General features: G+C 35.1%; 1 protein-coding gene across 1 annotated transcript in view; it reads right to left on the bottom strand.

Annotated features, from left to right (window-relative positions):
• Nucleotides 1–9,989: 9,989 nt before the first annotated feature.
• LOC131037217 (biogenesis of lysosome-related organelles complex 1 subunit 1) overlaps nt 9,990–18,405 on the bottom strand; it is a 39,458-nt gene continuing 31,042 nt past the window's right edge. The window contains exons 2-3 of the mRNA XM_057969285.2: nt 10,766–10,971; nt 9,990–10,319 (exon numbers count right to left, since the gene is read on the bottom strand). Coding sequence (XP_057825268.1) covers nt 10,215–10,319; nt 10,766–10,971 — 311 coding nt within the window. The 3' untranslated portion in view covers nt 9,990–10,214. The remainder of the gene's footprint in view (nt 10,320–10,765; nt 10,972–18,405) is intronic.

The raw sequence follows: 18,405 nt of genomic DNA, 5'->3' as shown, positions 1-18,405 counted from the left end.
TAATCATGATACAATAACCTTTCATCTTCCAACCTGGGGCACCAACTCATGGTTGTTCTTTCATATTCCCAAATTGGGTACCTAATAATAACCTTATCCCATTGTGCTTTGTAACAACCACTAGCATGTGTTCACCTCTTTTAGATGCAATTACAATTCATATAAAAAATACACATTAAATGTCTTTACTCTTATGTCCCTTGGAAAATTTTCCAGGAAATGTGGAGGCACATGAGAATGGCATAGGAATGCAAAGATAATGTAACCTATCCTAGCACAAAACACATTAAAATAATTGATAAAAGTGTTAAAATATACATCACTGTCACGAAGTAACTTCACTCAAACCTATAAATGTCTACTACATTAATGATGCCTCTAGATTTGTAGTGAAAATTAAACATCGGCTTGATTTTTACTTGCTAGTTCTATAATTGGGACAACAATGTTGTTCAGTTGTAGCTGCTTTTAATATTTGTTTGGATGTATACTCTCTTGATTTTATAATTGCTCATGTTCTACACCCTTGAAGTTGATCACTGTATTTCTTTATTTCCCCTTTCCTCAGTTCCTTTTTTTGAACTATTTTTATTTTCTCTCTGTTGTAATTAAAGTTTTTTTAATATAAAAAGCAAACTTAAAACTAGGTACTTAAAAAATACAAAAAATGGCTTTTTGTAATACTTAAACAAGGAGACAATTAATTCTTTATTGAAGAATGACTAGAGTTGTATTATTTATAAACATGTGTTCAAGTTTTCTTTCATCTTAATGAAAATAAATTTTAAGACAAAATTTTCAATACAAATTGAAAGTTGAAATGTTTCACTTTAAGAAAAAACTTATGTCAAGTTTGATTTTGTATTTTTTATTTTTTTATTTATATCATAATGTTTGGGCTTTTTATTCTATGTCCAAGTATAAGTGCTTTTCAAATTATAACTTCTAATTTATTTCATATTAGTATAGTTATGTCTTTTTAGCATTGTTTTTAATAATTAAAGCAACAAAACTAGGGTTGTGACCCTTTACAACAGCCTACGGGTCGTAAGAAAGACTAAGGGAACAAGTCCCAAACAACAACGTCAGACAGGCAAATAGAGGAGCCTGCGAAACCAAAAACAAAACAAACCTGTATCAAGAAATAGAAACACCCAAGCCTTGATTAGGAGAGGTTTGGGAAAGGGGGGATGACTTCCCCTTCCGCCTGCGGCAAACCACCATCCAAGCAATACAATCATTAAGATCATCAAGCGGGAGTTCATACAAAAGGGGGTCCACGAAAATATAAGCAGTAGAAACAATAACAAGCTGCTAAGGAGCCACTGAGGGTTGGACAGGTACCACGTCAAGGGCATCTCTGGTAGCTTTTGAAGGTTGTTGTGAAACTGCAACAAGTTGTGAAGGAGTCACAAAACAAGGTTGCAAAGTTTCCCAAGCAAAAGGAGCGACAACAATAGCATTAGGATCAGCAATAATAGACACTGCATCTCGGGACTCCTCACCTGAGCCATCTGAAATCTCCTCAGAAGCATAGATAGTCAAATGATCTAATGTAGCGTCCTTCCACCAGGTCGCAACACCCTTGCATCACGAAATAGAGAAATTTGAAGCCAAATGTCCTGTAGAGAAGCACTTTTGGCAATGAAAATGGCAAAGCAATTGCGTCCAGGGCCTATCCCCAACCATAAGAACCACATCACCCAGGAGAGATGAAGCAACATCAATGTCTACCAAGATGCGGGCGAAGTTGGAGTGGCCCATAGAGGAAGTATACTCATCCACCATCAAGAAGCGACCAATAGAGTTGTCAATTGCCTCATAGCAAGACTGTTCCCAAAAATGAAGGGGTAGATTCTAGAGATGGATCCACATAGGATACACATTAAGAGGTTCAGTAAGAAGGTTGAAGGCAGTAGTCTAGGGCTTAATAGAGAGAGGGTGGACACCCTAAGCCCACAACATACGCAAAATCAAGTCTCGATCAGTCGAAGAGGTGAAGGATGCAATAAAAAAGTCTTTAGCACAAGGAAATAACTCAATATTGTAACCAAAGGCTTCCTGGAGTCACTCACCCAACGATGGAGGTCCGATAAGGAGGGCCAAAGCCCAGAAAATCTGCACACTAGGGCACAACATTGGTTACCAATGTTGTCCACAACATCGGTTACCAATGTTGTCCACAACATCGGTTACCAATGTTGTCCACAACATCGGTTACCAATGTTGTCCACAACATCGGTTACCAATGTTGTCCACAACATCCTGCCCACAAACAACCACAGGGAATGACTTGGCACAGGGGAGAGGACGAACTCCCTTGGAGGATTGTGTAACAGATCTTGCCACACGAGCAAAGCTACGTTTACCAACAGATGGGGGCTTGGACAGGGCAGCATCCAAAGTAATCTTGCCAGATAGGACAACCACACCATGGGCCAAAGAAGAAGTCGTAGAACCCATGGGAGGAAGGCAATTGGAGAGAGTAATAGCTGAAGCAGCACCAGGAGAGGCAACCAAGGGGGTCTCTCCAACCGAGAGAGAAGAACCCACCACTGCCCCCAAAGCAGAGGTTGTTGAAGTAGGGGGAACCATAGAAGTGTCCAGCGGGATAGGAGCCAAGCCACCCAAGTGGACAGAAGTTGAAGGAGGCGAGCTAGACCTGGAGGAAGAGAGGGTATTCAAACCAGAAGAAGTGGGAGAGCCTTTGGAGAGCATCATCAACTCTTAACAATATTTTTAGCATTGTTATTGTTAATTTTATTTATGGTTTAAAATTGTATGAAAATGAAAAGTTGAATTTGGTTGTTACTACATTATGACAAAGAGTTGAGATCTAAGCTCTTAAACTAAATTAATTATCAAAGAATCAATTAAATAGAATCTAAACTTTCAAGAGCCTCAAACATTATAGCACCCATAATTTAGTCCCCCTAATGTGATTCACCTTAGTGGCATAATTTTGTCCACTATAATATTTGCCTAGTCTACATTTATGTCAAGTAAATAGCTTGGCACTAAAGAGCACCATTGAGAGTATATTATGTATAAAGGGGAAAATGAATCTTCACTGTCAATAGTTAGGCCCCTAAATTTGTTGACAATAGTGGAAAATAGATAAAAGGGGCCAATGATGTTTTGAATAGTTGATGTTCGATGCTAGCTAATTCCAATACAAATTGAATATAGTGCTAACAATTATTGAGATATAGACATGTTCAAAATTATTGAATTATTGTGTTTAATGGCAACTAAAATTGATAAGTTGAACCTAATGTTAATTAAGACCTGCAAAATAACTCCTATGAGAAGTGCTCTTGAGCAATTATTTAATCCTAAAAACATCCTAAAATGATGTCATACACAACCCTAGACACAATTTCAAACTTTTTGAAAACCATGTTAATGAGAAATGATAGTGTCTTAAGATTTTTAACCTCAAAAAATGAGAAAAAAAAAATGAATATAAGGGCAAGTTTGCACCCATAATCCCATCCAAAGATTAGAAACATTGTTATCTAGTCCAAATGGTCAAAACTCTAAAAATTATATTGTTATTGGTCGGAGCTAAATGATTTTGCATAACATAATAAAGCTTGTGTTTCAGTGTGGGTTAAGGGTCAATGTGTGTTTTAAAAGAGCCAAAATATGTGTTAGAATCATACTTTAGACACAACCAGTTAAAGTGGCTTAAAATATAGAAGTGAAAAAGTGAATTGTGTATTTTATCCTCTACCTTTTCCCTCCTCTTTTATGTGCATACAAAAAGAAGTCAACAAGCATACCAAAGTAGAAATAGAATAAATAACTATAAAAATGATATTTTTAAATCCTAAAATATAATCAATTGAAATAGGTGTTTTGAACTACACAAAATAAAAATAGAATTAGTAGATAAGATGACCCCACTTGAATTGAGTGCACTACAAGGGACTACTCACAAGTCGGATATTTAAAAATGAAAATTGTGATTGAAACTCTATATATGTTTATTATTGACATTAAGGGATAAAGTTAGTGGGGAATAACTAGATAAATTAAAGATAGTATAAGATGAGATAGGGGAAAAGGAGAGAAGGAGAAACAAAAGAATTTGTGACAAGAAATGGTAAAATAATAAAAAATTCAAAAAAATATGAAGGAAAAGTGAGGCTAAGAATAATGGTAGAGTTTACAAATGGGAGTCAATTGGTAGATAATTGAGAAAGATGACAACTAGATAGAGAAACAATCAAGATGAAGAAGGGGAAGGTAGTGAGTTAAGGAAAACCGGAAGTATATAAGTTAACATGAGGAAGGAGGCTTATGAAGAGATAGGAAAACATGAGGGAAGTAGTCCTAAGAGGCCAAATCTAGATCACAATAATATTGGAATCAACTTGAGTCCTTGATAATTTTAAGAATGTTCAAGATCACTCATAATAAAATGTTTATAATTCTTTATGAAATTAATAATTAAATAAATTCTTACTAATTTAACAAAATAAATTAGTGATGTCCTACAACCCCCTTGTGGCCCTCTTTCAACCTTTTGTTGTCTCCAGTGTTGTTGACCCTGCGGGGGCCCTTCCGGTGGATCTTAGCATTGTCTGGTCTGTGGTTGCTCGTAGGCGCAAGGGGAAATCTTCTCCCCTGCCCCATACCCCCCCTCATGGGGGTTTGGGTGGCCCGTCCCCCCCTTGAGTGGGATTTGCTCCCTGGTTGGCTATGTTCCTATGTTTATTCCTTTCCGCCTTTGGGTTGCGGTTCTCTTCCAACATCATCTCTCTTGATATTGTTTTTTGTTAAGGGTCAGCGCCCTTGTTAACACTGCTTTTTAATCAAAAACAAAATAAATTCTATAGAAATATTAACAATAATACTTTCAATAAAATTTTGCCCGCATTCTTGTGGACATTGTCATCTTGCTTCGGATTGCTCTATTTCTCGCCACAAAGGTGTTTCTACCTAGTGGAAGAATGCTACTACTAATCACTTAACAGTCAATGCTTTTAACTCTACATCTATTGGCTCCTCTCATGAGGATGATGTCGATGTTGTGCCCCTCATGGCTATTGATGCTCCTGTTGCTCCTTTTGTGGCCTCATCTCCTAAGGTCCCCACTTTTGTTTCTCCTATTCTGCAACCACGTTCTTCTGTTGTTGGATCTGTTTTTGTTGTTGTTATTTCATCACAGCCTGTTGCTATTGTACAACAACTTCCTGCTATTTTGTCACAACACTTTGTTCATACCATTGTTTGTAACTTTGTGAGGTCCCTTCTACTTGATCTCTCTTTTAATGGACCTATTGACAGCTTCACCTAGACTATGGTGGCTCACGGGCGAAAGGGGAGTCTTCTCCCCTACATTGGGGTTTGGGTGTCCCCCCCCCCTCTTGAGTGGGGTCTTTTTTATTCTCCAGTCGGATAGGATTCCTTGCATGTCTGATTGTGTTTGTTTCTAACTGCCTTTTGGTTGTTCTTTTTGCCAACATCATTTCTCTTGATGTTGCTTGTTTTTTGTTGATAGTTTTTTACTGTGTTAAGGGTCAGTGCCCTAGTTCACGTTGCTTTACTAATCAAAAACACTTTTGATAAAATAAATAAATTTATATTATAAGGGGTAAAAGGTAAGTTAAAAAGGGCTCAAACCCTTTTACAAAAATTAAAAAAAAAACAATAATGCAATCCATCAAGTCAAACTAGCACAAGAGTTCATTAGCACCAAGGGTAACAACCAACAATAGAGATGCTAGACAAACAACTTAAGGATTGGGAGAATAAAACACAATATTGAGACTAAAAACTAAAGGGAAAACTAAATAGCCCTAAAAAAACATACATAATTCTTCATCAACTACTTAAGGTCATAAAGTTATAGATTACCTTATCCTTCAATTGCAACATTTGTTAAATTCACGAAACAATTCTCCCTTATATTTGTTCTCCCTTTTTCAATTGCATCCTTGAATCAATAGATTTCATAGAAATACATGAAGTTCTCCTACAAGAATGATCTTAATTGCTTTGCATTTGTATGCAAAGAGGACAACCTTCACTCATAATGGAGCAACAAGAGAGGAGCAACTTTTTTCCTCATCTACACTATAGCTTAAAACCCAATTTTCTTATCTCCCTACCTAAAGATGGAGGATAGATTAAAGGCTAAACTTTACTGAAGGATCTTCTATCACAAGGTCTACGCTAACCTATCTTCCACATCAACCACCTTCCTTGCTAACCATACCCAAGCTCTCAAATATTGAATCCCCCTACCATGGATGTATTGAAAATGACAAGGATTAATGCTCAACTCGTCTTCTCCAATATCAAGCATATCAATGCCCTAAACATTATGCTTCGCCAAGCTATTTCTCAACTCCATATCAAATTGGTCAAAGGCAATTAACCCTTCCTTACCCTTAGATAAACTTAGTTCATTTTTCCTTTTCTTTCTCCAATCTTCATTCTTCTTGTTGAACGTGAATTTTGGCAAGGTGACCAAATTTGTGGCATTTTAAGCAAACAACAAAGCAATCCTTATACTCAATCTTTTGCACCCATCTGTCATATTTTGAGGATAAGATGATAAAGAAATGGAGATTTTTGTCAACCTCAAAATTCACATAGAATATAGCATGATTCAAAACGCTTTCTACATTTAAAAATTACATCAAAAGTGATGAGCTGTCCAAAAGATGTGGCAATTCCAGATATCCTTCCTCCCCCAACAAAGGAGTCCTCATACTCTATCTTTTCTGCCCATACACAATATTTTGAGAAAAAGATAATAAAGAAATGAAGATCCTTGTCGACCTTAACATTCACATAAAATATAGCATAAGTCAAAAACATTTTCTACATTTGGTGATTACATCAAAATCTATGAGCTGCCCAAAAGATTTAGCAATTCCAAACATCCCTTTCTCCTACTACTCGAACTGCAACCTACAAGCCTAACCCAAACAATGACCCACAAGCCTAACCCAAACAATGACCCACAAGCCTAATTTGCTCCTCATATACGAAACCAAGCTTCCATTAAAAAAGATGTTACTAAAAATTATGTAATCCTTAAATTTATAAGAATTAATCTAAAATATTTTTAAAAATTTAACAAATTAAAATGAACTACTTAAACCAATTGATGTTGCAAAATTCAATTTCAAATCATGTTGTTATTCATGTAGTATATCATAATTCAAGCACATAAGAAATCTTTTGGTCGATGCATTTTAGATTTTGTTCAATATAAATTTTCATCCGTACATTTTGAATCTTATTCGATACAAATTTTAGTAATCTCCATGATCCAAGCCCACTTCAATCTTTGGATCGGAAGTCAACGTACAAAGCTTCAATAAAAGCTAATTCCTCTCACTCCCTTTTTCTGCATACAATTTCAAGGAAGATGTAACTTCCCAGACCGTTATAAGACGTCCTTGTTTCCCAAATCTCACCACACCACAGTTTCATGCATTCTCTTGTTATCCTGATATGTGAACTGTATAGAAAAGTAAAAAACTGGTGAATACGAGTTTTACTGAATGTTATTATCGTTGCCTGTCATCTCATGCTTAAGAGGTGTAAATGCAGTGCCATGTCATGAGATACTGCCTATAAGTGTGACTTAATCATGAATATCGATAATCTTATGGCATGTTATCATTGCTATTGCCTTTGATCTTAAGCTTAAGATATGCATGACATTTTTATTGTTTTTGACATTTCACAGACTTTGGAGTTGTTTACGTGCCTAACAATTTTTTTCATTGAAAAAAAGAATATTATAGAAAGCAGTCCCCCTCAAAATTTTGGCGTTGTTAGGTTTCGTCATAATCTGATCATAAAAAGTCTATCGTTAGGCAGTGCCTAACAATAGTCTTTTTATATAAATATCACTTATTTATGGTCTAACGATAGGCACTATGCTGGTTGTGAGTAGTTGATTCTGTGTCACGTTTAAAAAAGCATATAACACGTTTGGCAAGTTCTCTAAAAAATTTAACGTGAAACGAATACGACCTTCAATCAATGCTATTTAAGCAATCTACAAGGACAGCCTTCATTTATGCAACCACTTTCATTTTTTAATATCATAAACAAAATTATTGTCAATCCACTCACAATCACCATTATATCTTTTCTGGATCTGTAGCTTTCTGGGACAACCACCTAGGTTGGTCTATATTCCCCAGTTTCATACTCTTTGACCTAAGTTTACAATCTGAAGATAGTTAAAAAACTGGGTTTAGCTAAAACACCTCAAGGCTAACAAACTCATAACTTATGATTTGTTTGATTTCAATTTTACATGTAGACTGTTTTATGACTTTGTGGCCACTATGGCAAAAATCATGCTAATAATATTATATGAGGTAATCCATATTCACGATAATCACATGGGAATTAAAGTTTTGAATCAAGAATTTTTATTTTCCTTCAGAGGATGTTAATGATGGGAATGGCTATCTAGTCCTTAGAATGCACCAAATATCTATTTTAATGTATTTACAATGTATAAAGGATAATGTTATCTTGGTGCATTCTAGGGACTAGATAGCTGTTTCCTGTTAATGATTCTAGGGGTTGGATAGCCATTTCCTGTTAATGATTCTAGGGGCTGCATAGCCCTTAGAATTCACCAAACATCTATTATAATGTATAAAGGATAATGATATATTGGTGCATTCTAGGGGCTGGATAGCCGTTTCCTGTTAATGTTAAACATGCTTTTTTAGACATGTAAACATGCTCAGCTAATTTGGGAAACAGTTCCATTTGTTCCTGCTTTATTTAACAGAAATTTAAGTTGGAAATCAGCAGTGTTAGGACTGCATTGCTCTCAGAATGTAATATCAAAACCCCATCATCAATCCATTTTGTTATATATTTGGATGCTAAGATGTAAATCTGTTTCCTCTAATCCATTCCCTCCTACAAAGTAATTATGCATGGTTTATTTTACAGCAGTCCTCTTTAGCTATAGCCTTGAAAGAGAAGATCAGCTTCAATGTCGAGCTCAAGACACATATGTATCAAGTTCAGTCCCAACTGGGAGCAGCTGCTAAAGATCACAATCAATCCTTACTCAAGGCTACGAAGATCATTGCAGAAGACCTTGTGCTTGATTCTCTTGGAGAAAGATGACAACTTTCTTATTGTAATTTGCAAGTAGCTGTAGTCAAACTTATTATGTCCTTTCAAGGTGCTGCATCTCATTGCAATTCTTTCTTTATTAATATAAATGCATTTTTCCAATACAAAAAAAAAAGATATCATAGAGTTTCAAGTTCCAGTACGTTTTCTGATGAGTCCAAATTTCTTATCCAGATCTTAGCAACAGTACTTTATTTTGGTTACCAACTGTATCATCACTCTCCACGTTATTTATGTCAAATATAGAAAACTCTCCTGAAAGTGGTCCATATTGCTTACGTTGACAATTAAAATTGGAAAGCCAATATTTTTAACATTTGCAACTCAGGTGACCTGAGTGGCATGAATTGCAGCTGAATTTAACTGGTGCCGTATATTCCAGCTTATGTGGCCTATATTGTCGTGGATTCTAAGTGCCAAATATATAGACAATCCAGTAATATATGTAGTTTATTCAAAATGTTTTTTCAAATTGTTATAGGTGCTTTTCAAATATTTATGGCCATTGGTAATTGCTTAAGTAAAGCTAGACTATCGTTTTTTGAGGTTATTTCCACACTTTCTACTTTCGCCAATTTCCCATTAACCAACTGGGCCTTGAACATAGGACCTCCCATGTCTGTGCTGAGGTGCTAATGCTATACCACTGAGTGTAACCAGGGCTTTTTGGTAGGCTCCTTATTACAATTTGGTTGTAGTTCATTTCTCCAACACTTTCAAGACATTGTTCTGGAATCAACCTTTCTTATCCACTCTCCTCTACCAGCAGTAATTTCCCATAATTCCAAGTTAATTTCATAAGATACTTAAGGATGAAATTAAATCAGAATTGTGTCCTGTGTGATTAGGTCTTCCATGAACTTAAATTATGAAATTAAAAAAATAAAGCACCTTAAATGGCATACATTTGCATCGCTCTGCAAGTAACATGGAAAACAGGAACTTCATCCACTAATTTGCTACCCTCCAACTTGTGCAAATTGAGTTCCAATGGAAAAATTATCTACCTCAACTTGACCAAATCAAATACTAATGAAAACAAATGTTGTGATAACTACAAATCTTGACTAGGTTGCTTATGATTGCGTGTTTTCCTTCTTGTGAATATACTGCAGTGCAAGAACAATGCTTTCACAATCATAATCCATAATTTTCATCCAGTTCTCAAAATCTCCAATTTCCTGAAAGAGATTTCACAAAATAGAACCACAGTTAATATGTAGAACTTCACAAACACAGCCTACTTCTACATGCTCTCTGTCTCACAAACAGACAACACAATTTCAGAGAAAATATTATTAATTGATTCTCAAGTCACATCTCATATACAAAACCGAGTGATCTTCATACCAACCAAATATTTTGAGTTTCAAAAAGACTGTTCGTGTGTACCTACAATTACTATGCACAAATCTGCACAAAGAGTCCATCGAGTTTTCCATCTTGTTGATGGGTAAATGGTACCAATGCTAAAGAGAAGACGTTGTTGACAATAACAGCTTAAGATTCATATCATACCAGTGATTTTTATTTAGTACCATTTAGTTAAATTCACTAGACTCCCTTCAACTCCTACCATTTAGTAAAATTTTCAATGAACAGTTAAAAGGAAAGAAGCAAATATAACCTTCAAAGCTGAATCCAACGCACGAACTGCTGTAAGCCATTGATTCGTTTGCTTGGTATACCGCTGCACTGTTGATGCCAATGCACGAGTTTCAAATTCAATTCGTTTCTCATTGATGAAGGATTCTTGAACCTCACTATTCACACTATCTACAAGCAACTCTGAAACACGAGCTGCAGTTGTTACAGCATCCTTCTTCATCTTTTCTATGTCAACAAGTAAAATAAATAAGCAATAATTCCAATTCTAACATATACGATATAATTCAATGGTTACCTAGTGATTATAATTAATAATCTAGGAAATCATTACGGTGGAAAAACTTGTGATTTTAAGTTCTTCACGAGATTTATTTGTTCAATGACATAAATAAGTTACAGCTCAGCTTAAACCAATGATTTTCATGGTGCAAGGAGATCATTGAAATATCAAGTATAAAGGAACTATAGATTTCTTCAATGAATGTATGCCTCGAGCATTTAATTTATTCTGAGCAAGATGAGATAAAGACCCACACTATAACTAGGGTGTCCATGCTATGAGTAATCCAACTCCACTTGAAAACCCTTTTGGAACCAGCTACCTTACCCCATAGTATCTGACTAATGCTTTGCATTTCATTCTGAAGACAATAAACATAGACAAATGCTTTGAATTTCATTAAAAAATAGATGACAGCAGCCTAACCCATTGGAAAACAATCTCAATCTGTATTTTTTATAGAAAATTATTTAAAGTTTTAAGAAGCGTGCAGAGAAACATCTCCCAGATCAGCTGAGAGCATCAAAGACGCCAAATCAAAATTTAGGAGGGAATTCCCTTGAATGCAATTTAAGAAAAACAGTATAAGGCAAAAATAGAGTGATCTTACACAATCAAGAAGCCAGCACCGTGCAGATATAAGACCCCAATCTTTATCCAGGCATTTGAACGTTCATGTTGCAAATTTTTTATACCATCCCCCACTTCCTCAGGATAAGATAATTATCAAAAAGACACCAAATTTGCAATTATGCTCTCTTAACAAATATGACCAGAAGTCTAGGAGGAATTCTCCATGAATGCAATGTCCGAAACAGTGTAAGACAATAACACAGTAAAGAAGTCTGCAGTCCATGGAAGCATTAATCGTTTGGGGAATTAATCGGCAAACTAAAAGTATAAGATTTTTTGAAAAAATCGGGGAAAAGTCGGGGAAAAGTCATATTTATTTTTATTTAATTATGAATTTTATGTTTAACTTTTTTAAATCTTTATCAAAGAAACGAGATTCAGACTCGGCATGGACTCGGCAAGGCTGACCCGACTCGGCAGAACTCGGCAAAAAAACCAATTTCTAGTGATTTTTGCCTAGAGTGAGTCAGGTCAGCCTTGCCAAGTCCAAGCCACCCAGGTCTCGCCGAGTTTTGGCGAGTCATGGCGAGTCACAAAACTCTGATCTTTATATATATGTCAAAAGATTAGCAATAATTACATTGAGAAACATGTAGTATAAAACTCAAAATTTCATCCCATTATCATATATAAAAATCCAAACACAATCATCAAGTATTTTAAAAAATAAAACTATTTAAAAATTCTTTAATTTTTTATTTACACGAGAATTATTGTATAATTTTAATTTTATTTAAAAATTATTTTAAGTTATTCTAATTTATGAAGTAAAATTAATTATATTGTAAAAAAAATTTAAAAATAAATATTATACTACTTTGTTATTAAATTATTTTTATTATTTTATTATCAAACTATTTTTTTAATTCATTGATATAAAATTTATTTATTAATTAAAATGAAATTTGCCTTACATAAATTATTTTTTTTTAAATTTAAATTTGTTTGTATATAGTAAGTAAATTACAATTATTTAAAATAATCTAATAACAAATTAAATTTAAATAAATTTAGTAAATTCAAAATTTTAATTTTAATTTACAAATTTGTTAATTTAAAAATAATACAATACCATATTTAGTTATATTAATTTTAATATTATAAGTTAAATTTGTTAAATATTATAGATTGATAATTTGAAAACTAAATTAAGCAATTCTAAAATATTAAATATTGATATTTAAAATAAAATAATATTAATATATTATTTTTTTTCAAAGAGTTTACTATATAAAATTAAGATAGTATTTAATTTTTATCAATGTCTTATTAAAATTTAAAATACATATTTAAAATTTTATACAAGATATTAAAAAGCTAAATTAAAAAACTAAATACAAGAAAAGCTAAATTTTAAAAAAAAAAACTAAATACATGAAAAGCTAAATTAAAAACGGTAAAAACTAAATTTTTGTGCACAGAGTTTCGTGAAGAGTCGGGACATGCAGCATGGATCACTTAATTTTTTGCAGGTCAAGGCCGTCATGCATACTACCGATACCCTAGTGAAAAAAATTTCGTGCCAATCAGTCCTCGACTGCCCTAGCAACGCATTTATAAATATCTCGCATGTTTATTTTCGATTCATGGGCGCTTAGGGTTTTTACAAGCTTCTTTTGCTGTTCACGCATTTACCGGGATTAATCGGTGCGAATTTTTTCACGATTGCATGCATTTAATATCGTAGAATGCATTGACTTTTTATCCAATTTTTTGGGGAAAAATCAGCAACTTTGGCAATCAACGATTAATCGCAACTGATCGTGATTTTTTGCAGAGTTTTGCTTCTTTGGTCTGCACCATGCAGATATAAAAACCCCAACTTTATACAAGTACTTGAACGTGTCATGTTGCAAATTGTTTTCCATCCCCCAATTCCTTAGAGTGAGCTACTTATCAAGAAGAAAACATCAAAATTACAATTATGCTCTTTTCACACAATATTAATTTTACTTTGATTGTCTAGACAAATAAGACCATAAAGATTTGATTTATGGTCAAAGTCCTTGTGTTTAGAAGGTGTTCCATGATCATCTATCCTCAGGTTTCTAAGTTGTCTTTCTAGAAAATTTATCCCTGAGAGGCAGACATTGCAATTCAAATGGAAGCTTCCAATTTACAACTTTGAACCTATACCACTTTACTACATAATTGAGATTCAATCTACAGCTTCAATAGTTTATTAGAATATGAAAACCATCAATTAATGAGCTAGCAAAACCTATAGGGGCGGATATTGAAAGTATAAGTGATCTAACGTGTAATGTCCACAGAGACATCTCTGCTCTGCAGAGTTATGCCAGGATGGAGGGTGGCGCATTTTGTCCTTTGTCCTACCACACACAAGATGTCCCCATTCTCGGGAATGCCCCAAAAATCCTAAGGATCCAGTGAGTTTGGGTGAGATTATATGGTCATAAAAGAACAACTAGCAGCAGTCTTGGAAACATAGTTTTAGAATACTTGTAATAGCCACACTTTGTTGCTACTAATTTTTTTTTCATTTTTTCTTTTTTTTGTCATTCTCATTACACCTTAAACACAATTCTAATTAACCATGCAGCTTTATTCATTAACACTTAATCTACCAAGGTGAACACATAATTGTATATAGTAGTATGATGACAAGTGTATCCAGATCAAATGTTAGTACAAAGTCTACATTAAGACGTACACAAAAACACATAGCAACCAACTCATACATGCATCACATATAGATGGTATCCAGCTAGCAATAGGAAGTAGATGTGACCCTACAATTTGCATCTTCCCTAAGTTCCACGACGTTTTAGGGATGGGGGACGCAGGGGACACGTTTCTGAGACATCCCCTTGAGGTCCATTTTTAGGGGATGGCAGGGGAGAGCAATATACAAATATTATATATATATATGGAAGGTGGCGCATTTCATCCTTTGTCCTACCACACACAAGATATCCCCATGGTAGGGAATGCCCGAAAAATCCTAAGGATCTAGTGAGTTTGGGTGAGATTATATGGTCATAAAAGAACAACTAGCAGCAGTCTTGGAAACATAGTTTTAGAATACTTGTAATAGCCACACTTTGTTACTACTAATTTTTTTTTCATTTTTTCATTTTTTTGGTCACTCATTACACCTTAAACACAATTCTAATTAACCAAGCAGCTTTATTCATTAACACTTAATCTACCAAGGTGAGCACATAACTGTATATAGTAGTATGATGACAAGTGTATCCAGATCAAATGTTAGTACAAAGTCTACATTAAGACGTACACAAAAACAAATAGCAACCAACTCATACATGCATCACATATGCATGGCATCCAGCTAGCAATAGGAAGTAGATGTGACCCTCCAATTTGCATCTTCCCTATGTTCCACGATGTTTTGGGGATGGGGGACGCAGGGGACACGTTTCCAAGACCTCCCCTTGAGGGCCATTTTTAGGGGACGGCAGGGGACAGCAATATATATATAGTGCTTCTTATTGATTTGTCAGCAAATTGTGTTTTCTCTCCAATGCTTGAGGATGTCCTCAATCTCTTGCAATGCTTAAGGCTATATTATGAACCTACCACCATGTTTTTGCTGCACTATACTATTTTCATTCTGAGCTAAAGATATAAAACCTCTAATAGAGAGATACAATAACCTTCTTGACTTCCAATAGATCGTACAACTCTATTGTAGGAAGAAATCCTCATTAATTTGTGCAAATCAAATTGTATTCAAGCAGAAATGAATTTGCAGCAGTTAGAAGTGGGCACCACCTCCTTGCTAGCACGTAGGTTCAGTAAGGAAAGGTTAAGGGAGTTTTCTGAGCATTGAAAAGTGCTCTTCAACTGAGTTTAACACTGCTGTTCACAAACAAAGAGTGCTGGAGCAGACTTGGAGCAGGTAGTGACATATTCTATCATTCCAAGAAATTGCCTAAGTCCATATTATGCCTTGTTTGGGTGCTGGAAACAATTCTGAGCAGTCCTTTTCAGTGTATGGAGGTTATATCCAGTCTGCAAATTAAATGTTAAGTCTGATTTTGAAAACAGTGTTCATTGATTTCTGATCTGTAATGTTTGACAATGTTCTATGAAGTTCGAAATGAAATCTAGTTGTAATCAGCACTCGTTATTCTATGTTATGCTGCCAAGTTTCATGTTATATGATTGTTACTTATCTTGATTACAATCTGAGACTGAAAGTAAACGAACAACAAACTACTTCATTGGAAAAAAACACAGTTCAAAAAAAAATAAGTGTGGACTTTGCATAGTTAATGGCCTCCACCCAGTTGTATGATACAAGAGATCAAGAGTGAATCGTACAATTAGGCCATTTCATTCAAAGGTTTGTTCCTATATTCTATCACACTGTTCCACTAAGGGCTATATGAACCTATATGATTATATTAATCTCCTATAAAGTACAAAACTACTCAAAATGATGGTTAACATACTCACCAAACCATTTTCATTGCATAGAACCCCAATGGTTTTCTCTATTTGTTTCTCCATAAGTCATTTGAAGTCTTGGAAAAGAAAGTAGATCCACTTATGTCTGGAAAATCATCAACGAAGATCAGGATGTATTTGGCCCTACTAAAAGAACGATGGTGAAATGGACTAGATAAGTCATTGTGAATCAGCTTTAAAATATGAGTGACCCTCCATGCTTTGCCCACGATGTAGCTCTAGCAAACCCCTGTTAAAAAGCAAACAGAAGGTAGCCTTGTAGCCATGCCCTACTAGCTAAACTACTACGAAGTAGCAATAGTTAAAACGTCCAAGCCACCAATGCCACAACTTACCTTATTGGAATGAGTGGAAAGTGTGGTCAAAGAAGAATCGAGAATAATATAAGAAGCATATGATCAAGAGAGGTGACCTACTCTCTCAACTGCCACTATAAAATTATAGTGCATCTCTTGAATAACCATTTTATTAGGAGTGACCTTAACTTGTTTACCTAAACCAATGTAAGAGATCTAGTAAACTGAAAAAGATTGGTTACAAGTGAGGGAACACAAGGAACATCCTAAAATGTCCTATCATCTACACCAATAGACCCTATCCCACATACCTTAACTAGAGATTCATCACCCATCAATATGTGAAATGTGGAACAAGGCTCTAAAGATGTGAAGCCATCTTGTGAAAGAACAATGTGGTGCAAAGCACTAGAGTCATATATCCAAGTGGAAGGTGGAGCTATGATTGCCACAGGGAACTTGCCCTTTTCTTTCTCCTTATTGTCATCCTTTGTTTTAGAAGACCCCTCGTTTGATTAACTTTGTTTGACTAAATCAAGAACACTAATATTATTCTCAAGGATATGTGTCAAGTGATCAATCTCTTTCTTAAAAAATTTGTGCTCAATGCCACTTGGGCTTCAACAATATAAACTAACCTTCCCTATCTTAGTGTTGTCACCTTTTGAAAAATAGGTTAGAAGTAATGGATGATTTCTAACCTTTTTCCTCCTTCTTGTCCTTGTTTTTCTATGTATTTTCCCTATTATTAGAAATATTTTCTTCTTTTTTGTCCTGCTTTGCAACAAAGGCGTATGACTTAGAGGATTTCAAAGTACCCATTTGAATGAGTTTATCTTGCTCCTTCATAAGTGCAATAACAAAATCATTAATAGATGGCATAGTTGGTGCATCCCCAATGGCAAATGTAGTGGCATGGAATGTAGAAGCAAAAATTGAGTAATCTAGGCCAAGTCCATGAGAGAACACCAAGAATCAGCTAAATGTCTTCTTTCTCAATCCCACATTATTTCAACTATAATCTCAAAGGATTTGAACTCCAAGAAAAAGTTATATATAGTACCATAGTTGCTATGGCTCAAATTGATGAGCTCACTCTGCAACTAATGACCTCTCAAAGCATCCTATTGCCCATACAAGCTACACAAAGTTCACTAGGTGAAATATATCCCTATGGTTTTAACCAAATTCAGTTCACTAGTTTAGGATTAAGTCTCTCAACATAATCAAATTTGCAAACAACAACAAACTATAATGATGAAACAGTGGACTAAAATCAGATAATGCACAATTATAAGAAAATAAGCAGCACATAAGCTGATTGTAATTCTCCAATATAATTCCATATTTGGATTTAAGATTGACTGTAATAGTGTACAGCAATGGAAAAGCTAGAATAGCTAGTTTGATTTGATGTACTTACCAATCACAAACCTTGCAATGGTGTTGTTACAAACTTACAACAATCCTTGTACAGACAATCTGTCAATGGCAACCTAGTAACCAAGAGGCTGTGGCTAGGGTTTGATGATGACTTCTTGTTCCTTGTATGAATCCTGACTCTTCCCAGATCTGGCCTGAAGCTCAATGGATTTGGTGCTCACTAGTTTTCACCTTGGATCAGCAACAATTTCCACGAAGTGGCCTCAAATGGTAGCAATCTAAGGTCAAAACCTAGAATAGGGCATGGGAAAGCTATATGTTGCAACTATTTGCTCACTCCCTCTTGGTCTAAGTGCTACTTGTTGTGACCTTTTTCACACATCGCCCCATTGCAAATCTGGACCCTCCTTTTTTCCTGCTTTCTAGGGTTTTTGTTAGTGCCTGGTGGCCTTTCGCTTCAGTTCTGCTCGGTTCTGTCAAGTTTTGAACGATTTGAGTCCTAAAGATTGAAAGTCAATTTATGCAAGCCAAGTGATAACAGAGTCCAGACATCATCAAAGTGCCTAGAAAAGACAAAGGACGAAGAACGCAATTGATTGGAACGAATTTGGA

This window comes from Cryptomeria japonica, chromosome 3 (assembly GCF_030272615.1).
Source record: "Cryptomeria japonica chromosome 3, Sugi_1.0, whole genome shotgun sequence".
NCBI classification, from domain to species: domain Eukaryota; kingdom Viridiplantae; phylum Streptophyta; class Pinopsida; order Cupressales; family Cupressaceae; genus Cryptomeria; species Cryptomeria japonica.
This window is presented reverse-complemented; position numbering and strand designations above follow the sequence as displayed.